This window comes from Capsella rubella, unplaced genomic scaffold (assembly GCF_000375325.1).
Source record: "Capsella rubella cultivar Monte Gargano unplaced genomic scaffold, Caprub1_0 scaffold_13, whole genome shotgun sequence".
Lineage (NCBI taxonomy): Eukaryota > Viridiplantae > Streptophyta > Magnoliopsida > Brassicales > Brassicaceae > Capsella > Capsella rubella.
The window spans coordinates 34,345-56,306 of record NW_006238911.1 but is presented as its reverse complement, the minus strand read 5'-3'; the positions used below and the strand labels follow the sequence as shown (position 1 = coordinate 56,306).

Here is a 21,962-nt window from a genome sequence, read left to right as displayed (position 1 = left end):
AATGACATCTCTATTGCGTGTCCTCCGATGCGGGGTGAGTAGACTATTGTACTCTGGTAAAGATAACATAAGCTTTCTTAACTGGGTGAAGGACAAACACAAGAAAAAAAATCGTAAAAGATATGGACAACTGTGTTGATGGACATGTTAGGTGCAGTAGATCTGGTCCATTGAAATTTACATTGAGGAGTTCTGGGAACAACTTTTGTCTAGGTATCAGGCTGAGAAAATCTTTGTCTTCTGGAAATCTGGAAATTTCAACTTTGTGTTCTTCACCTTCCATATGAGAATATAGAACTAGATCGAAAGTAAAATATGGTGTGAGCAATTTTTGAATGAAAAAAATTATTTAGTGATAGTTGTTTGTCCATTGAAGAAAAATATGTGTTGCAGTGAACAGTCAAATGTGGGGAAGTAAACTGACACGTCGCTGGAAAAAATAAATTTAAGATGTTTATTCTTAAAATGGTAAAATTATCATTGTTTTGTGTTATATGGCAGAGATGAGAAGACAATAGAATAAATGGCAATACACATAAAAATTGTTACTGTTTATGGCATTAATCCCAATTTTCTCTACTATTTTCTCGTGAATAAACCCAGAAAAATTCGAAAACAAATTGAAAAAAAAACCCACGTGCATCTCATGTGCTTCGTAACAATTCAACAAAAACTTTCAAGAATTTTGATTTTATTTTCTTCAATTCTAAAGTTTGCGTTGCCTTGTTGAATCGCCCGTCACTAAAATCGTCTCCGAGAATCCTCCTCCGATCTGCCACTAGTTATGGCGGTAAACATCGCCGGATCTCCACCGTATTTCTTCTAAGCTTCACCGGAATATCCAAGTTTACCTATATTCCATTTTCAATTTTGTACAGGAATCGTCTGGTATGACGCTAATGGATCTGATCTCGGCAGATCCAACCCCAGTTCCTGCACAATCTACTTCTTCGTCCGCATCTACCACTGCGTCTCAGCCATCTCCTGCTTCTTCATCGGCGGCTTCGCATCTGAACCATCCAATGTCGACGAAGACGACGCTGGGTGAGAGGAAATCGAAGAGAGCCACTTTGATGCAGATCCAGAACGATACTATATCTGTTGCTAAAGCTGCACTGAATCCTGTTAAGGCCAATATCATGCCGCAGAGGCAGAGACAGAAAAAGAAGGTTCGATCTATTAATTGAAATTTTGGTGCCAATTGGTGTGGAGTATTTGTTTGGCACATTTGAACTCCCTTAGTCGTTAAGCATAGTGAAACCTGGACTATTGGAGCTAAGATAAGTATGGGAAGGCTTAGTTGTAGATTTGAACTGTTGACAGGAGGAATACAATATACTTTTGTGTCGTTGTTCGATGTTATAAGAATAGTAGAGAAATGAACTCTACTTATGTATTGTATTGTTCGTCGATGTAGTTAACATGATTTTTTAATGTTTGAAATCACTTCACAGCCAGTTTCCTATTCGCAACTTGCAAGGAGTATTCACGAATTAGCTGCCACCTTGGATCAGGTTAAGTTTGTGTTCTTATTCTCTTCCTTTACACCGCTGTTGGTGTAAGTAGTATCTGAATTTTTTCTTCTCTTGTGAGCAGAAAAGTTCTCAGAAACAACTTGTGAATCATGTGTTCCCTAAGCTTGCTGTGTACAACTCCGTTGATCCTTCTCTGGCCCCATCTCTTCTTATGGTATGTGGCTTTGTTTGCTGGACAACCAGCTTATAGTTGTTTTTTTCTTTACCCATTAATATTTCATGACTCTAAAAATGTGCTTTTTAAAAACTATATGTCAAAGAGAGGCACCAGGTTTTTAGCAGTTTTTCCACTTGTTATTGATACAGCTTAATCAGCAATGTGAAGACAGGAATGTGCTACGTTATGTCTATTATTACTTAGCTAGAATTTTGTCCGATACTGGCATGACTCCAGGAGGTGGTATCCCCACTCCTAACTGGGATGCTCTAGCAGATATTGATGCTGGTGGAGGAGTCACAAGAGCCGATGTTGTTCCTCGTATAGTCAATCAACTTACAACCGAAGCTACAAATTCTGAATTCGAATGTGAGTATTATTTTCATCCGCATTTGGCCATCATGGTTTCAGATTCAGGCTTTAGTGTTTTCTTTTATTTATATATTCCTGCCTTAGAAGATGAATGCCATGTCAGTATCTCATTGCTTTAAAATGTTTCTTAAGAAATATCCCAGTACCCTTATAGTTTTCTCATAATGGATCCAGATACTGAGAGCAGTGATGCCAGAAGATAGTTATGTTAGATATGGTGTGGAATTAATTAATTTGGGGGTTATTGAAGTGATTAAACATCTAAGACAGAAAATAAAAATTAACAGTTCGACATCATGTGGAGAGAACTTTATTTCTTACTTTGTAACATTCTCCTGCAATTTTCCATCTGCCATGTGAATACAGATGAATTTCTAACCTTATCATATGTTATTCTTCAGTTCATGCTCGACGACTGCAAGCTCTAAAAGCTCTGACATATTCACCGTCAGGCAATTCTGAGCTTTTGTCAAAATTGTATGAGATTGTATTTGGCATTCTTGAAAAGGTTTGTCTTACTGCCAGTGCTCTCTGATGTTTAACAAGATACTTTGTTTATTTTCCATATGCCTTGGTGTAGTTCATTTTCTACACTTGGTGTGATTTTAACCTTAGTCCTAGCTTTTTATCTTTACGGTTATACTACTTTGTTCTTATCGGTTTTCATATCAGTGTGGTTTAATTTCGATTTTTTCCCAGTTATATGTAGAGGCACTGATTTATGTTTCATGTCGCTTTCAGGTTGGTGATGTTCCGCATAAACGAAAGAAAGGTGTCTTTGGGACAAAAGGGGGTGATAAAGAGGTATCTTTCTCAACTCCTAGGTTCCCCAATAAAAGACTTAAGGCTTCCATACAAGTCCTGTCCCCTGCATATCATAGTTTTTTTTTGTACTTTTTTTTATATATAATTTCCCGTGCTGTGGGGTATAGATTTCTCAAAATTCTTTTCGATGGCTACTAGGAACTTGAGAGTATATCATAGTTACTCTTTAATGATTTGACTTTGCACATCTGGGAGACTCTGGCTATTGGCTATCAGATTTTTTAAGGTCTGAGTTTTGATAATACCATTTTTTTAAAACATTACAATTCTACATAAGCGAATGGAAAACTTTGAAAATTTTGATAGCTTATTAGCTTCTAGATATCTACCCAGTCAAATACAATATGTCTTCCACTGACTATACAGCTTCTGGATTGCAGAGCTTAAACTTTTTTATTAACTTGTGCGTTTTATCTCCTTTTTGTTAGTCAATTATGCGGAGTAACTTGCAATATGCCGCTATGAGTGCACTGAGAAGACTCCCTCTTGATCCAGGAAATCCACTTTTTCTACACCGTGCTGCCCAGGGGTAAGAAGTTAATTTGGGTTCTTTCTACTTTCTATTGAAGTGATAGTATTGGAATTAATTATAGCTACGTGGTTTTCACAAGAGCAATTGGACTTTTAGTTTATTCCTAATTATGCAGTATATTAAATACTTATTCTGCTATTCACTCTGTTATGTTGCAGTGTTTCCTTTGCTGATCCTGTTGCAGTGAGGCATTCTCTGGAGATTCTATCTGAGTTAGCCACAAGAGACCCCTATACAGTAGCAATGACATTAGGTGAATAATTTGTTCTATTCCTCCTAAATTGTTTTCTATTCCCACTAAAATTGTCTTTCCATTCTATTTATCTTTAGACACATAATTGTTTGTCATTCAAAACTTGATCTATCTCTTGATCTTTTTGCTGCAGAAAAGCTTGCGTCTCCAGCAGGTATCCCTTCAAGGCCTTTTATCTCTTAACATTAATTTGTCTGTTGGTTACTTCATGTTTACCTGTTCTAATTATAAAGACGTCTCTGGAACATGAGTCTTAAATGCATTATACATATTGGTCCTCGTATGAGACATACTCTTAATTCTAATCACAAGCAAATTCCTTTATATGACCATTACGATGAGCTCAGAACATATCTGGGTTAGCTGATATACCTTTCTTCTGTACACCAAACTAGGGCCATTGCAAGATATCCTACATATGAATGATGTTCTTGCTAGGGTTTCCCTGGCTAGGTTGTGCCACTCGATATCTAGAGCTCGGGCATTAGATGGTAAGTATATCGAGCTCTTTCTCTTTCTACTGCCCCTTCTCGCCTTGTTATTTTTATCTGGCTATATAGGAGAGCTTGTTTTGAGGACTTACGAGTTACTAGTTTTGTTTCAATCTTCTTACAGAGAGGCCTGATATTAGGTCTCAGTTCAACTCAATTCTCTATCAGCTACTCCTAGATCCAAGCGAAAGGGTCTGCTATGAGGCGATTTTGTGCATTCTGGGAAAGTACGATAGCACTGAAAGGCATGAGTTCATTGACTTTGATTTCTCTTAGTTCATTCTTTATAAGGTATTGATTAATTAAAAATTTACCGCATCTTTTAGGATGGATGAGCGTGCTGCTGGGTGGTATCGCTTGACCAGGGAGATCCTTAAGCTGCCAGAAGCACCATCCTTGTCCTCCAAGGATAAATCTCATAAAACCAAGCGTCCACAGCCCCTTATTAAGCTTGTAATGAGGAGGTAATCCTAGCTTGCTGGAAGACCATATCTATAATTGCAGATCTTATAGATTCCCTTTCTTCACTAGAACGTTGCTTTGGATTGTAATGAATCTTATGGTTGTATTAACTGCAGAAGAACTTCTCTAATTGATTGTATTCTTTTAGGTTAGAAAGCTCATTTCGCAGTTTCTCAAGACCAGTACTTCATGCAGCAGCAAGGGTTGTGCAAGAAATGGGAAAGAGCAGGGCAGCAGCATTTGCTATGGGACTACAGGACATTGATGAATCCGTTCATGTAAATGCATTTTCTGACGCTCTAGATGACGCTGAGACCAATGAAAATTCTCACCCAGAAGGTACGTTGTCAATATACTCTTTAACATGAAGTACAGTCTTTTTATTTTATCTTGTTAGATATATAACAGATGCACAAATATATTTCTAATTTCATATGGAACATCAACATTTATGCAAGCTTTTGGTCTATAAAAGTTTTGTTCAATTTTATTGTAGTATCATACCTTAAAAGGTCACCAACTACAAATGTGAATTATGTCATTGCATCTATACTTGGATGGTGCTTCAATATTATCTGACTGATTTATTGTAGCTCAAATCGTCACAAAAGTACAAATGTGAGTAAACTTAATGATCTGATGTCCGTGCTATAATGATATGATGGGTTACCAATCTTCTTTTCTAACCTATATAGAGGAACATGTTTTTCCTATCACTTTGATTTTCTTTTACCGAACTATTTACCTATGTAGGATATCTTTTCTTTTTCCGAGTTTTAATATGTTCCAAATCACCTTCATTTATCTTCTTTCCCGCTCTTTGTTTACATGTGTACCCTCATTTTTATCAATCAAGTTTGTTCGACTTTTATAGGAATACGGAGAACATCATCCATATCCGCAGGGCCTGGTCGCAATGATACAATTGCAAGTTTATTGGCTGCATTAATGGAGGTGGTTCGAACAACAGTAGCATGCGAGTGTGTGTATGTCCGGGCAATGGTTATCAAAGCATTGATATGGATGCAAAGTCCGGATGAATCGTTGGATGAGTTGAAATCAATCATTGCGTCAGAGCTTTCAGATCCCTCTTGGCCCGCAGCTCTAGTTAATGATGTTTTGCTTACTTTGCATGCTCGCTTTAAGGTATACAATATTTTCTTGTCTTTTTGATTTGTATTTGAAAAGTACTTACAAGTTTTAGCAGCTCTATTGGTTGTCACAATGCTATAACTAGGACGTATATAATAGTTTTTTGAAGTAGGGAATCCCTTTAATTTTTTAGATTTTGTAACAAGAGGTATATGGCAGAAAATTTCTACACCTAGGTATTTGCGACAAATTTCATCTTTTGCGATGAAACTGAAGACAAATTTGAACAGATTTTTTGAAGAATGAAATGTGAACTGTTTTCTTCTGTCTAGTTAACTCTTTTTTATTTTACTTTCTCAGGCAACTCCAGATATGGCGGTTATTCTTCTCGAAATTGCCAGAATATTTGCCACCAAAGTTCCCGGGAAAATCGACGCTGATGTCTTACAGCTTCTCTGGAAGGTACTCTCTTTTTGCTGATTTAATTCTAAAGCTATTTAATATTACTTACAGCTGTTGTTTGATCTTCCTGTTTCATATTTCATTATAAGACATTTTCAAGTTTGTATGCTTGTTTAGTTTTGGTAGCTATAAATTTGGAAAAAAAAAAAGTAATTGCAAGTCGATTTGTAAGGCTCAAATTATTGTGGGACATTTTGATGAACTTTGCTTCCTCTAGTACTTTATTTGATACAAGTTATTAATTGATCTACTTCTAGACATGTCTTGTTGGAGCTGGTCCTGACGGGAAGCACACAGCTCTGGAAGCCGTCACTATAGTACTTGATTTACCACCTCCACAGCCGGGATCCATGGCAGGATTGACATCAATTGATAGGGTCTCTGCATCAGATCCTAAGTCAGCTCTGGCGCTGCAGAAATTGGTGCAAGCAGCAGTAAGCATTCATCAGATTGTTTTACATGCTTTTAGTAATGGTTTCAACACCTTATCTTAGAACGAATACTGTGGCAGGTATGGTTCCTTGGAGAAAATGCAAACTACGCCGCTTCAGAATACGCATGGGAATCTGCAACTCCACCAGGCACTGCACTTATGATGTTGGATGCAGATAAAATGGTTGCTGCTGCCAGTTCTCGCAATCCTACCCTAGCTGGTGCATTAACTCGCCTCCAGAGATGTGCATTTAGTGGAAGCTGGGAGGTATACAACTATGTTTTGTTGGATATATTTTCATTTGAATTTATTGTTTTTGACTGGAGAAATTGTCATAGGACTTGGGCAGAAACCAAACCCCTAAAGACCCTTAGATAGAACTCACTATAAAAGCTAGCTTAAGGGATTGGTTTCCCTTAGGTCCTAAAATGCTGTGATTTATTCCTCTCCTATCTAATGTGGGATATTTTCATACCCACATTCTTATTAATTTATAGATGACTGATTGTCTTACATCTTTGATCTAAACCTTGTGTCAGAGCATTTTGGGTGGTGGTGCACCGTTCTCTATTTGTACTTACACTCTAGAGCAAATACCATATCTTGAGACCTTTTTTTTTTAAGTTGACACAAATAGAATGGTCTAGTTTATCTAGCTTTTAGTGGCTGTTTCTTTTTCAGGTTTCATTTTTTCTTTTTTTTTTTTTACATGCAATAAAATTTGAAATCTGGAGTAACTGTGTCTGACCAGAAACTATAAAAGTAAACTAACTTAAGGTGACTTGAATGATCTCGTTTGGTCTATCAATCTGTTTAAAGCTTCATTACTGTCCAGGCCTTTACTGTTATTGAAAATCGCTGATTATATGTTCTGATTCTTAATTACATTCTATATATGATTATCTTCCAAGCACTTTAGTTAGAGTTTTTGTGAAGCATAGACATGATATGCCCTCAGGATATGCTTTTAAGATGAGTATTTCTTCTACGGTTTCCCGCCTAAGTGTTTATGTTTGGTTTATACACAGGTCCGAATTGTTGCAATTCAAGCTCTTACAACGATAGCCATTAGATCTGGTGAACCTTTCAGGCTCCAGATATACGAGTTTCTGTACACCTTGGCAGAGGGTGGTGTACAGTCTCAACTTTCTGAAATGCACTTGAGTAATGGGGAAGACCAAGGAGCTAGTGGTACAGGACTTGGAGTTTTAATAACTCCAATGTTAAAAGTTCTGGATGAAATGTACATAGGACAAGACGAATTAATTAAGTAAGGAAGAAATCTTACCTTCTTTTATGTGTTTTTCCTGTGATTCATGCATGAAACCTGTATATGAGATACAATGGTTGACATATAACTTTTTCCGTGATTGTAAGGGAAATACGAAATCACGATAATGCAAACAAAGAATGGAAGGATGAGGAGCTGAAAAAACTCTACGAAAATCATGAAAGGCTGCTCGATTTTGTATCCATGTTTTGCTACATTCCGAGAGCCAAGTATTTACCCCTAGGCCCGATAAGGTAGCATTCTGAATTCATTATATCAACCAGTGACAGCCTAGCCATTCTAGTAAGTAATACTTACTTGTGATACTAATCTTGCATAGAGAAGATGGGACGGAATAATAGGAAACATTGAACCCTTTTTATATTTCCAAAAGATTTTCTGTATTATATTTGTTTTGTCGTATGCTTAGTTCAACCGAGTTTGCTGCGTTGCATATAAGTAACCTGAATTTGAACACAGATTCTGGCAAAAATCAAGAATGTGATACCTGTTTTGATGTCGTCACCAATATATTAACATTTTATTAATGTTTTGTTATCTTGCTGTCGACCTGTTTTGTGCATATTGCATGCTTACTCCCACATCATATTTTAATTCATTAGGCGCTTTTCTGTCTCTATTCTCGTTTCGTATGATAACACTCATTTTTTCCTTGTAACCGATGAAGCGCAAAGCTGATTGACAGATACCGCACAAAGCACAATATCACTGCATCTACTGGGTCCACCGATCCAGCTGTTGTTGCTACTGGAATTTCAGACTTAATTTATGAGTCCACTCAGCCTGCTCCCGCTGCCTCAAACTCAAGTGGTCTGGATGATGATTTGGTGAATGCTTGGGCTGCCAACCTTGGCGATGATGGTCTTCTTGGAAACAATGCCCCAGCAATGAGTAGGGTCAGTTGCCATTTTTATCTAACTTTTAAGATAACAGATTAGCATGTGTGCAGTTTAGTGCCGGTGTGTACTATGGATAAATTCTTCTAATTGTTAGATGAAGGATATGGGGCACAAAAAAATCTGATAAGGAATCAGAAAGTAATAAATAGTTGATTGGTTGTGTAGATTACCAATTATAATAAGACTCGTTTTCACATTACAATAGACTACCATGACTTTGTCCGGAACTGTTCTGAATGGGGTCAATAATGAATGCTTTGGGACTATACTTGTGATGATTAGTTTTAGTGTTGACTTTTTCAGTAAAAGTAGATGTGATCCTACTTGCATTTACATGCTATTAAGGCTTCAGTAGTAGTTACTATTCATCTGGTTTTCTGGTCATGTGAACTTATGATTTATCGGTAATCGTTCATACAATGACATTATAGATGGTACTTACTATTTTATGTCGCCAAATGAAACTCAGACCTATATAATACTTGTCAGGTCAATGAATTCCTTGCTGGAGTCGGAACAGATGCACCAGATGTTGAGGAGGAGAATGTCTTCTCTAGACCTTCAGTTGGCTATGATGATATGTGGGCTAAGACTCTATTAGAAACTTCAGAATTGGAGGTATACTGTCAACTTTATCCATCTTAGAGCTTTCTTTAAAATGACTTGTTCTAGCGGTGCTAAAACATGACTTTGCTGTATTAACAGGAAGAAGATGCTAGATCAGGTTCATCGTCTCCAGATTCTACTGGATCAGTGGAAAGCTCTATATCATCTCACTTTGGTGGAATGAACTACCCATCATTGTTCAGCTCAAAGCCTTCCTCACAAGCAACGGTAGGGCACAGAATTCCTTTAATGTTTATTCTGTATTACCTAGTATTGGCCAGAGACTCTCCTTTAGGTATACGGTGATATGGTGCTAGAATATTGTCATTCAGTAAGTTTTTTCTTAATGTCCTTAAGTCTTAGTCACGATGAAAACTGAAAACCAATATGACAACTAAATATGCTTCGACGACAAAGTATAAATATCTGTGAAAATGTTTCTGAAGTCTGTTCTTCATAAACAATAGCAACTAGAGATAATAATATGCATGCAAGTTGTGTCTTAAAAGGAAAAGGCATGAGTATAGTTTAAGCATAAAGAAGGTTCAAATATTTAATTTTAACTATATGAATGTGGTAACGCATATAGGCAAAATCGGGTGGAAGCAAATACCAGCCCACATATGAAGGCTATGGTTCCCCAGTAAGCTGATATTCTTTTATCTGTTTGTGTATGCTGTGAAATGAGCTGATTCTTTTTTATCATGGCCATTTCTTATTCTTCCTTCACTCCCTTTCAGATTAGAGAAGAGCCTCCTCCTCCGTATTCATATTCTGAGCCACAAAGTCGTGAATCGTTTGAGAACCCTGTAGCAGGGTCTGGTTCTCGAAGTTATCAATCAGATGATGAAGAACCTAGGAAATCGACTGGTACAAGATTTGGAACAGCGCTCTATGACTTCACCGCGGGAGGAGATGATGAGGTAAGCTTGCTTTTGTCTTTCTCCCTTGGTATGTACTGGAAAACCCCAGTTAAACAGTGATATGTGGTTCAATATTATCCATTCAACAAAACCGATGTGGTAATCTTCTTCTTGAATGATGCGCTATGATGGAAGCATTAAAACACATTTGGGTATGTTGCAGCTAAACTTGACGGCAGAAGAGGAATTGGAGATAGAGTATGAAGTCGATGGCTGGTTTTACGTAAGTAGTACTTAGTTTAGGCAGACAACACATGAGTCTTGTGAGGAGTAAAGCTTTTTAAAACCTAACCTTGATCAACTTATAAACTATGACAGGTAAAGAAGAAGCGGCCTGGAAGAGATGGGAAGATGGCAGGACTTGTTCCTGTCCTTTACGTCAATCAGTCTTGAATCGGGTTTTTTTGGGAACGGCTTTAGACGTAGAAGCCAACACTATGGACATCTTAAGTAGATTGCTTAGATGCCCAGACATTATGATCCATGATTTCCTTGAGAGGTAGTGTAAAATCATGTACATGAGGGAATGTATTTGTTGGGGTTTGATATGTTTGTGTATGTCTTTGGACACTTGTTGTTAGTGTTACCATGCTTTTTTTATTGGTCAACTAAGTTTTTACCAAAAACTAAAGAAACATATACTTCAAGTTTTAACTATTGTAACACTGATTTCATTAACATTGTTGATGTTCGAAATGTTAAATGCCATCTCAGTTTACTTGTCAGAACATACCAGAGACTTTTTGAAATAATTCTCTGCTGACAAAACATGGTGAGAATCTTACAAACATTAAAGAAGGCATTTGTATGGTTTCAATCCCAGAAGCGCTGATAAAGCAGAACTAAACTCAGTGATGAGTGTACTTTTTTTGTTCAAGGTTTGGATAACAAGTTACATAGACATGGACATAATTTGTTTAGCAATGCCAGGTTCTTGCTGCAACAGCTCCCTCAAGTTGTTCTCCACCTCTGCTGTCTGCTTCTCCAAGTACTCCTTCGATGTCTGACAATCATCCCGCAAACATGTTATATATATCAGCATTTCAATAACCCATTAGCTCGAAGATGATCTCTATCTAAAAGCGGGAAATAATGTACCTGTAGAGAAGCAATGGCAGCCTCACTGTCCTTGAATTTCTGCTCTTGTTCACCTTGCAGCACCGCCTTGGGCTCTAGAACAAACCTGTTCACCATATACGAAGCAAATTATAATCAGCCTTCAAAATTCTCCAAAGGTCCTAGTTGGACAGGACTATTAACCACTCACGTTCTTCCTGAAAACAAGAATAATTTAACACAAGTTAGACATGGTAAAACCAAAAAACTACGATGCTTATCTAACCAGAGAAGAGAATCATTTGCCTATTGACTTGTAGGTGTTTGTATCTTCAGGCAATGGCCGCAGCTCTTCCAACGTTAAGAAAGCTCGCTTTTTATCTCCCTCTTTGTTTCGCATCTGATTCTGCACCTATAAAAGCCATACACATTCAAATGTCAGTTTCAACAGCTAATTTTTTTCATCAGTCCTTCCAATTATAGTAACGTCTCTACACCCTCCAGTCGCATGATCCCAAGCAGATACTAAGCATGAACCAAAGTTCTAGAGTTTTTATAGATAGAGGTAACTCTCTTCATAGATACTGAATCATATTAACACAAACCATAAGCAAAACAAGGTTATACAATTTGGAAACTGGAGACTTCAAACTAGGAAGGTGACAATGAATCATATTCATACCAATCTAATCTACCATTGAAAATCACAAGTCACAACTTGGATTCCAAACTCAAAACATAGTTCAAGAACTAACAAAGCAACTAATGGGTCATACTGAAACTATTGTCAAATCTCAAATGAACAACATCACACTAAATTGAAAAATCAAAATGTAGGGAAGATTCACCTGCTTCAGCTTCCCAGTGAGTTCAATCATGCTTGCTTGAATCTCCATAAAAGCCTGTAACTTTACACATTAGAAATCCATTTTTGGGCAACATCTCTTATTTGGGGAAACAAGAAGATTCAGAGCCGTTATAGAAATTGAGCGGAAGAGGAACTTACAGCTCTGTTTGCTTCGTCCGCCATGTCTGCAGATCTTGATCTTCCCAACTCCGAACGTGCTAAAGAAAGATGGGTCTTTTTGATTTAGGGTGAAAAAAGTTGCAACTTTCGGGTTCGCACCAGCCGGGTCGGGTTTCAGGCGGATTAGCCCGGTTTGTCAAGGGTTTACTAAGGTCCAGTCGGCCCATTTGTAAATTTTCAACTCGAACTAAAAATTCAGTGTTTGCAACGTAACCAATTCAACCCAACATCAATTTAATAGTCAGGTCAGATATTTTTGTGTGTTTCACATAAGTTATGCATATACTTTTTTTTTGTCAACCACATAAGTTATGCATATACTATATAGATTTTTTTTTCTTAGGCTACAATCAAAGATTAAAAACTTATCTGGTTCCATCTATACTATTAAAACTAGGATTTACCCACGAAAGATTAAAAACTTATCTGGTTCCATCTATACTATTAAAACTAGGATTTACCCCGTGGTACACCACGGGTCCATAATTTAATATATTTCATTAATTAGTCTTTTTGTAATTAGTTTATTTCATTTTAATTTTATATAATTTTATGAATTTGTATTATAAGTATATTCATAGATATATGTGGTCAAACCACTGCACACCGCGAGACAATTTTTCTATAAAAAAAATTATATTTTTTATAATTTTTTTTTAACCCGTAAAAGATTTTAAATATAGGCAATCTGTAAAAAAATATAATCATATTTATGTGAACTCAAACTCGTTCAATCATATTTATGTAAAATATTAGAATATTTTTTAGAGTTAAAATATTAAATAATAGTTTAAATTTTTGTAGACTTTAAATTTTTGTAGACTTTAAATATTTTTAATAGTCTATAAACCTTAATTAAATATGATAATATTTGAAGCTTTTGAAATTTTTAATTTTAATAACATTTTAAACTTAAAAAAAAATATAATATTTTGAAATTTTTTTAAAAAAAAATTTCTTAAATAAAGAACCAGATGAAACTGAATATTTTTTTTTAATTTGGATGCCTGAAAAATCAAACTTCATGCTCATTTGTAGTTGGCAGCATATTAATACTATTTGTAATGGTTTTAAACTATTATCTAAAATTTTCTACTTCTACATATATTTTTCCTTTATCAATTGAGTTATATACGTCCGTTTTCAAAAACTTTAATTGCAAATGTGCGGAAAAAAATTGTATTTTTTATTATAAATATGTTTTATGTAATAATATAAATTTAAAACAAATAAGATTATATAAATATATTGGAGAGAGATTGAATTTATTAGATATATTCTAGGAAATGTTTTTGATGTAATAAATATTTGTTTCCAATTTTGCTATTTGCTTGTGATTTAATTACAAATTTTACTTTTAAGTTTTGTTATTTATTGAGATGACAAGGGTCTGATTATGCAAATATTACCAAATAAAAGGTTATAACCCAAAATAGATTTTAGTACAAAATGTACTTCAAAAATGTTAAGATAGATGGAAGCATTTTATATAAGATGATCTATACTATTAAAAGGGAAGCATTTTTTGTAAGTGTTGCCAAACAAAAATAAATAAAAAGAATGAAATAAAATGTGATCCCAACCATGTAGCCAAACACATTTAAAGACAGCAAAAAAAATTTGAATAAAACTATCTACTATATTTATGGAAATAATATTGATTTGTTTACCATAAAAATTGGATTATTAAATTCAAAATTGAAAATATCTAAATATATTAATTTCGTTTTATGTCTTTTGTAAATTTTTTAGAAATAATAATTTATATTCACTAACACCTAATAAAAATGATCATATATATTAGAAAATGAAATATCATATTTTATGAAAATTAAAAAGAAAAACAATTATGTTAGATTATGAATAAGCGACTAATAAAATTGTACATAGCATAAAATGTGAAGAAATATATAACATAAATAATTACATCATTAAATTTTCAAAAATGATATAATCTTAAAAAACAATTACATTTTATGTAATCCCAAATCTATAGCCAAACCTCCTTAGAAACATATATATCCGATATTTTTTAAAAAAAATCGGATCTTTAAATTTTCAAAATCTTTTGTTTCGATCTTTCCAATTAATTTCCAGCAGATTATATTTTTTTAAAAATACTCAATATAAGGAAAATCTATATATAAAAAAATCCTACATTAATTAGCACATGTATAACAGCTTAATCAATTAAACATTAACTATACTAACTAAATATAGTTAATGTTTAATTGTTTGCGTTTTTATACTAACTAAATACTACCATTTTTCAGGGAACACTGATCCATGCAACTGTTAAGAAGCAACAAGTGAACTAGTTTCACATAATGATTGTGTTAGGAAAGTGGAGGACTTTTGAGAATTTTCAGCTCACTAAATCAATGGGGGAAAATAGAGCACATGTGTTCAAGATGACCTTCACTAACACGACGGTCATAGGCCGCTCACCTACCCTATTCGATGATATGTTTCTCTATTTGGCTGGCTTTGGAAGCATCCTCGATGAGAATGGTCTCAATGAGAACATTTTGATTGGTAAGATTTTTTAACCATAAAACGATCTTGTGAGATAACGGCTTTATAAATTACGTTTTCGAATTCGGCTGTTCATTTACGTATGTGCGGATATTAATGATTCTTTGCATATGAAAAACATTACAGATGTGTTAGGACAGGTCGTGAGCGTTAGAGCTATGAAAACTCATGATCAAAATGGCAAAAATATCGAAACGGTTGGAAATAGAACTCAAAGACACAAGGTAATGCGAACTATAATGGATATTTGCTTTTGTATGTCCGGTTTATTGGTCTCTTATAATATTGTGACGTCAAAAATATGCAGTGATAACCGTTTATCATTTACTTTGTGGGGGAGATTTGATGAAAACATGTGGGATGAATGTGAAAAGGCAGAAGGTAGCCCAGTTAATTTCTTGATTCGTCTTGCAAAGATAAACATGTTCAACGGTTAGTCGCAAATTTTTTTTCTCAAAACAGGCTAAACAATGTTACTCTTTCTTCCCACATTTATGTTTGTATTCTTTTGTTTATTAGGTCAAAGATCGATCTCGAATGCTTACGCAAGTATGACTTCAGTTACATTAATTTCAGTACCATCTTCAAGACTATATCATTATAAACTTTTGTCTTCCAAATCTACATTTTAGATTCTACTAATCCATTTAAAAAGTGCAGTCCCAATTACTTCAACCAAACGAAATTAAAAAAAAAACTTATTAATATCATTGTTACAATACATTATTTAAGACAGCTAAACAACTAAACAAATAAACTATGCTTTGAAAATACACCCGCACGTACGGGCGGGTCATCATCTAGTGAAAATAAAAATAAAATCATGGAAACATAAAGTAGTTAAACCAAATTTTTGGTCCATCTATTCAACCAAGAAATGAACATGCGGCCTACGGAAACAAGATGAAGCGATGATGTTTTTTTTTTTCCTTCTTGGATGAGTTGCAAAAGGAGAAGGGCAAATGCAGAATGTAAAACACCTAATTACAACCAAAAATAAAGATAGAAGCCTTTCACATGAGGTCCAAGACCGAGTCTTCAACGGTGAAATTCCAAATCATCAATCACAAACTCCCTCTTTGTCATGTGACATCGACTCTTCGTTTCAGTCCATGAGCTTTCCCTAATCTAGTGATCTGAGAGACTCCACTGAAATTATTTACCCCATCCCTTAGACCTTACTTCTTTTTATTGATTACTTGCTTTCATTTTTGCATTATTTATGCTTCTATAGCTCTTATATGCTTAGTCTTGTTCTTAATTCTTAGTTTATGTCATTTTATTTATGCACTTAGATTGAAAGTTTAAAGTGTTATTTGCTTGGCTTAACATGTTCGTTTCTTTTGCAATCTTAATTTGTTTGCATTTCACTCAATTGGATTGATAAACCCTTTGTACTACATTACCCTAGGAAGATTAAACTCCAAAGGATTAAAAAATCATAGTATCAGAGGTTCTCAAAACAACGAAAGTCAAAGTTCGCACCACGAGGAGATGGTCCCTTTCGAGTGCTAGAAAAGATCAAAGACAATGCTTACAAAATAGAACTAATATGTGAGATGAATATCCCTTCTACTTTTGATGTTACTGATTTATCTTGTTTCTATGCAGTTGCACCTGTTATAAAACACCTTGTGGGTGATGAAATGTCTAAGACCTAACTCCACAAGATCAAGACAAAACTAACTATTGTATCTCTGATCCATATGGGATCTATTGAAATCTAAGCTTAAACACTCCTTAGAGACCAAGATTCTTCATTAACCTATCATATCCTCAAGAACCCTAGTTCACTACTCAAACCTAAAAAAACATGATCATAGATTCAAACCCAGAAAACTCTAAAAGATGCATAATCATATAGATCTAGATGTAAGAAACAATATAGAACAAAGAACCAAAATCAAATTCCAAATCGATCAAAAGATATTTAGATTACAAGTTAATTTCAGGTGTTTAGGATAAAGCATAAAAACCTAGAGCAAAAGCAAGATTTTCAATAAATGAGAGAAAGGGGTAGTTTATAATAAGAGATGGAAACTCTATTTCACTAGCAGAAAAAATAGAGAGTCGGTTACAAGTGCTCGATCAGGAGCTCGGTGGAGTGGTTGGTCGTTTGCCTCAGTCGAGCACAAGTCTTCATTCAATTCACATGATCAGCTGCTCGACCGTTTGGCAGGATTTGTGGTCCAATCGTGTACTCCAATACTCTTGCTTCTCAGCCATTTCTTCTTGTCTTAGTGCCAAGCTTCATGTGAACCCCTTCCTTAGCTCAATTGATCTCGAGAATACATGCGGTTATGCTCAAATACAAACATGAATGCAATGCTAATGCAAGATCATCCTAAAATGTAAAACAAACTATTAAAGACTTATAACCTAAAAAACAAGACTCAAATCATGCAAAACAAAGACCAAATGCTTATGTAAAGCTGAGTATAATATAAGACATCAACTGCTATGTTCAGCATTTCAAGAACAGAAAACGTGTGGTTTTCTTGTTTTGTAGGAATATAATAGCTGGTTTTGTTTAAGTGTCTTTTCTTTTAAGTCCTTTAGGAATCTAATGTTTTGCAAGTTTAGTCATTTTATTATGTAATAATTTTGACCTTAAAAAGTCCACAACTGCTGGACTATTATATAAAGTCCCTTCTCAGCTATGTAAATCTTTAAGTTGAATGAAATAAAATGAGTGTGTTTCTTATGTTTTCTTCTAAGGTAGAAGCAACCACCCTCTCTGAAAAGACCCTACCCAAATTTTTTTAATTTTTAACTATGCAACCAAATTAAACCATTTTATTTAGACCAACTAAACCAGCTAAGCCGGACTAAATCAATTTAAACCAACTAAACCAATTTAATTCATCCAATTTCAATTTAAACCAGTTCACTTGCAAATTCAAATTAAACCAACCGAACCAATAAAACCAGCGGAAGACAGTAAAACAACAATCCAACAAACAATTGCATTAACTAAATATCCCGCGAGCATCCCAGAAAATAACATAATCAACCTATCATGTTTCTAAGTTCTAGAACTAGCAATTCCTAAACAATTCCTAACATTATTCAGAACAGCCAGCGAGCCCTAGATCATTCATCTCTCCTCGCCATGATTCCACGGTCACACATTTCCTTTACATGTATAACAGAAAGAGATGCATAAGTACTTCCATAAATACTTAGTGAGGCACTCATTCCAACTACTGGGGTATACACACAAGCATCAACAACCATCATTAATCAAAACAATCCAAATCAAGCATTTAAACACATAAAACGGCACATGTGATGATCGGTGTCACATGAGCAAGGGTAATGAATTCTTTTAACAAAAATGCAGTTCCAAGCATAAATCTAAAAGGTATTATGCGTGTTTCTAAAAAGCGTTGGTGTTTTGTTACTTTGATTTTTAATGACTTCTACTAATAATGATAATGATTTTAAAGATTTTCCTTGATGACATTTCATTGAAACATATACTTATTCTCAGCGACGATGATTTTTTCACAAATAATTATACTGACTGAAAGTTTTCTATTTTTTGGTCAATGAAAGTTTTCATCTCTCACAATCGTTCAAAAGCACTATTCACTTTTCTCTCTCTCGAGAAGACAACTTCCTAGATCTAGTTTTTATTTTCTTTTCTGTTTGTTCTTAATCTTCACTACAGGTGTGGGATTCAACGGTGAAGCAAGGGGAGCAAGCTCCCTTCTCCTTCAATGGCGAGGTGAGGACATCTGCCAAGCGATGCAACTGTAGCTCCTTAACAATGGTAGAGGACATCACACTCATGTTGAAGAGTTTGAAACCAGTTATTGTGTAGCAAAATATTCCTCTTTGTGTTTGCCGGAGTAATGTGTCGTATCTTCTGTTTTTGGTCGCCGCCGGAATCAGATCTCAACCACTAAATTAGGGCGAACTCTTTTTTTTGTTGTACTTGTGGATCTGTTGTAATTTAAGGAGACCTTAAGCCTATTATGGGACGTCTTTTATATTAAAAAAAAAAAACAAAAGAAAGAAAAAAGAAAGAGTGTTTTCATTTGAGAATATTGAACCATCAACAATATAGAATACAACTCTCAACCACCTAATCCATCCACATCAAATGAGAAATGCTCTTTACATGGCTTTGAATGGGCAGACGGAAAAAAGCAGTTGACCCGTGCATGTGGGTCTTCTGTTACCAATACACCATTCAATGTTTTTATGATTTTTTAAACAAAAACGAAAAAAATGTGGGCAGTTCACTTTTTTTTGTCTTTTTGTGATAAAGACATGATAACTGTCGTGTAGCTTGTCCACGGTTCTTTTGAAGCTTTTCATATGTGTTTTCTACTTTATTTATATTTTTTTATTAATAACATAATAACTCAAAACATCTTTTTCCCTATATAAAGTACACTTCACTTTGGTATAATACTCACATTTTTTCTTTCTCTCTTGTTTTCTAACTTTATTTTTGCAAAGGTATTTTTTTCTTAAATTACATACATTTTTTTTCTATATACTAACTTATGTATTTTATTTTTTTACAGAATTCAAAACACAATCCAAGCGTCAACTCTACACTTCTTATTTCTTTAATTTTCTGCTGAAAGGTATATTTTTTTTTCCTCATAAATAAATGTGTTAACATTATATAATATATTAGTAGTTATAAAATTATAGCATTTAATTTTTTTTAAACATGCTTTTTTCTACAAATTATGTAAGATATATGTTGATTTTATATTTGTATATATATATATATATATATATATATATATATATGGTGTTTGGTATATTGTCTTACTTGTTAAACTTGTATTTTTCATGAAACTATGTTTATTTTATCATAGTTATTCATATATCTTAATGTATGTTGTTTTATATTTTTCTTTGTTTATGGAATTTTTTTTAAATACCATAATAATAATAAAAAGTTAATATTATATGTTAATAATAAAAAAGTCTTAAAATAATTTTTGTAAACTAATAAATTTGGTACATTTCTGACAAATGAAAAATAAATAAATAATAATAAGTAACATTTGAACAGTGACTGTAAAACAAATCCAGTGACTGTGTAAGTGTAACATGCACTATTTGCTCAGATATTTTATTTTATTCAATCGACCAGAAAAAAAAAAAAAAATCGTTCTCGGTTCCATGCCAATAACGTCAGAACAAACCGCGTTGACCAGATATGTCATTATTAAATCCTGACTTCCACACATTGCGTTGACAAGCTCAAGTCAATTCTTTGTTTCTCTAGGACTAAAAGAAATTAGAAAAAGAAGGAAAAAAGTTTTATGGGATGTGTCCACTATTTTTTTTTCAGCTCTCGTTAGGTTAATTCATATTTTTTAAAACTCTCTAGCTAGTCAATCAATAGTTTTGTTGATTTTTTGTTGGTTTACTCTACATATAACCACTATTTTATAAACTCAAATAGATATATAATTTTGTTTTAATTGTAAAATCTAAATTATAACCACTTATTTATAAATTTAAATCAACATATAATTTTGTTTTAATTGTAATCTAAACCCAGACCACTCTTTTATAAACCCAAACCGACGTACAATTTTGTTTTAATTGTAAAATCTAAACCCTAACCACTCATTTATAAACCTAAACCGACGTATAATTTGTTTTAATTGTAAAATATAAACCCCAACCACTCTTTTATAAACCCAAGCCGACATATAATTTTGTTTTAAATGTAAAATTTAAACCGTAATCCCCATTTATAAACCCAAAACGATATATAATTTTATTTTAATTGTAAAATCTAAACCTCAAAATACAGTAATATTTAACCATGTTTTATTAAAATTTTACAGATTTTGTTTCCTTAATTGTTTTTATTTTTCTTATTTTAATTTTAGTTTATTTTTTAAACATGGTATGACATGGCATAATACTACTGTATATTTTTAACGATTAAGATAATAATAGGTGAACGAATAGGTTCACCGTAGGGGTGAAGTGGTGAACCCAAGTATTTTTCATACTGTAATACCACTTACATGGAGTTCGGCATATTGGGCTATAGAAATATTATATAAATCATTTCATTTAAAATTTATTCAAACTTTTCTTTAAGCCATAAAAAACATTTTACTCCCAAATACAATATAGTCTAAGAAACATTTTACACCCAAATACAATATAGTCTAAAAAACGGGAGCCAAAATCAAACTGAAAAAGTAGACTTGAATTCAAATCCAGAGTCGGTATAATACTCTATTAGATCCTAAACTCCTAAATCGAAGAACCAAAACCAAATCTGAAACGTAATCGAGAACCGAATGGATATCCCTACTATAGTAAAAGAGAAGTACAAATACTCTTTCGGGTCGGTTTAAAAACAAAAAATAAACCCGACTTCAAAGTCGGATCTTTTCATTAATTTCTTTTGTTTTTGGTTTGGGTGTTTATTTCGAAACAAATAAGCATCCTTTACTGGGTATTTAATTGGTCATCGTTATATGTAACGCCCATATATACTCTCGGCTTCCCCGTGTTTCCATCGCAGAAGATTCAAAAACAGAATAATATTATTACTTTAACTACTTAAGGAATATTTAAAATCCTGCTTTCTCAAATTACTCATCTACAGTACCGCAAATATTGTGATTAGCATAACAAATATCCTAGATTTAGCAAACTAATATATGAAGATAAAATTCAATATCCCATTCTATTAGCATAAAATCTAAACCATATACATACATAGAGAGCATTTGACTTGATTTAATTGGGTGGAATATTATAACTATTTATTTAATATTTTTTTTAATAAATCTTAAATGAGAGATTTCCATTTCAAATTGATATTACGATTTGGTTTCAATCTTAATATTGATTGGAATACTTAGAAAAATGCATTTAAGTGCGAACGAAGATGTCGAAGTACATTTGTGTTTTGGGTCGGGTCAATTTAAAACTTTTAGCCCAAAAATTGTAATTATATACTTTAAAATCGGAAATTTAATTTATTTTGGATATAAAATCGGATACTTC

At 33.9% G+C, this 21,962-nt stretch overlaps 2 protein-coding genes across 2 annotated transcripts; one reads left to right on the top strand and one right to left on the bottom strand.

Annotated features, from left to right (window-relative positions):
- Positions 1 to 695: 695 nt before the first annotated feature.
- Positions 696 to 10,987, top strand: LOC17874531. The gene is made up of 27 exons (XM_023778351.1): positions 696 to 790; positions 879 to 1,169; positions 1,455 to 1,514; positions 1,597 to 1,689; positions 1,842 to 2,061; positions 2,466 to 2,572; positions 2,806 to 2,868; positions 3,318 to 3,418; positions 3,580 to 3,674; positions 3,808 to 3,828; positions 4,070 to 4,165; positions 4,290 to 4,410; positions 4,492 to 4,629; positions 4,776 to 4,966; positions 5,502 to 5,773; positions 6,080 to 6,181; positions 6,439 to 6,615; positions 6,693 to 6,881; positions 7,643 to 7,884; positions 7,992 to 8,138; positions 8,573 to 8,801; positions 9,294 to 9,422; positions 9,510 to 9,638; positions 10,000 to 10,053; positions 10,151 to 10,333; positions 10,497 to 10,556; positions 10,652 to 10,987. Exons 1-27 carry the CDS (start codon positions 785 to 787, stop codon positions 10,724 to 10,726), a joined length of 3,591 nt encoding a protein of 1,196 aa, XP_023634119.1. The 5' UTR covers positions 696 to 784; the 3' UTR covers positions 10,727 to 10,987.
- Positions 10,988 to 11,112: 125 nt separating this feature from the next.
- Positions 11,113 to 12,482, bottom strand: LOC17874540 (prefoldin subunit 1). The gene is made up of 6 exons (XM_023778356.1): positions 12,396 to 12,482; positions 12,238 to 12,291; positions 11,696 to 11,801; positions 11,601 to 11,607; positions 11,432 to 11,516; positions 11,113 to 11,336 (listed from the first exon to the last, which is right to left on the bottom strand). The coding sequence occupies exons 1-6, from the start codon at positions 12,417 to 12,419 to the stop codon at positions 11,226 to 11,228; spliced, it is 387 nt and encodes a 128-aa protein (XP_023634124.1). The 5' UTR covers positions 12,420 to 12,482; the 3' UTR covers positions 11,113 to 11,225.
- Between the last annotated feature and the right edge of the window lie 9,480 nt (positions 12,483 to 21,962).

Bases quoted from the DNA above. Each gene is read 5' to 3' on its own strand.
- LOC17874531 (XM_023778351.1), top strand. The intron at 3,675-3,807 runs GTGAATAATTTG...TTTTTGCTGCAG, and splicing joins TACAGTAGCAATGACATTAG to AAAAGCTTGCGTCTCCAGCA. The intron at 10,557-10,651 runs GTAAGTAGTACT...AAACTATGACAG, and splicing joins AAGTCGATGGCTGGTTTTAC to GTAAAGAAGAAGCGGCCTGG.
- LOC17874540 (XM_023778356.1), bottom strand. From the start codon at position 12,419: ATGGCGGACGAAGCAAACAGAGCT. The intron at 12,292-12,395 runs GTAAGTTCCTCT...GTAAAGTTACAG, and splicing joins CGGACGAAGCAAACAGAGCT to GCTTTTATGGAGATTCAAGC. The intron at 11,337-11,431 runs GTACATTATTTC...GATGATTGTCAG, and splicing joins CTGCCATTGCTTCTCTACAG to ACATCGAAGGAGTACTTGGA.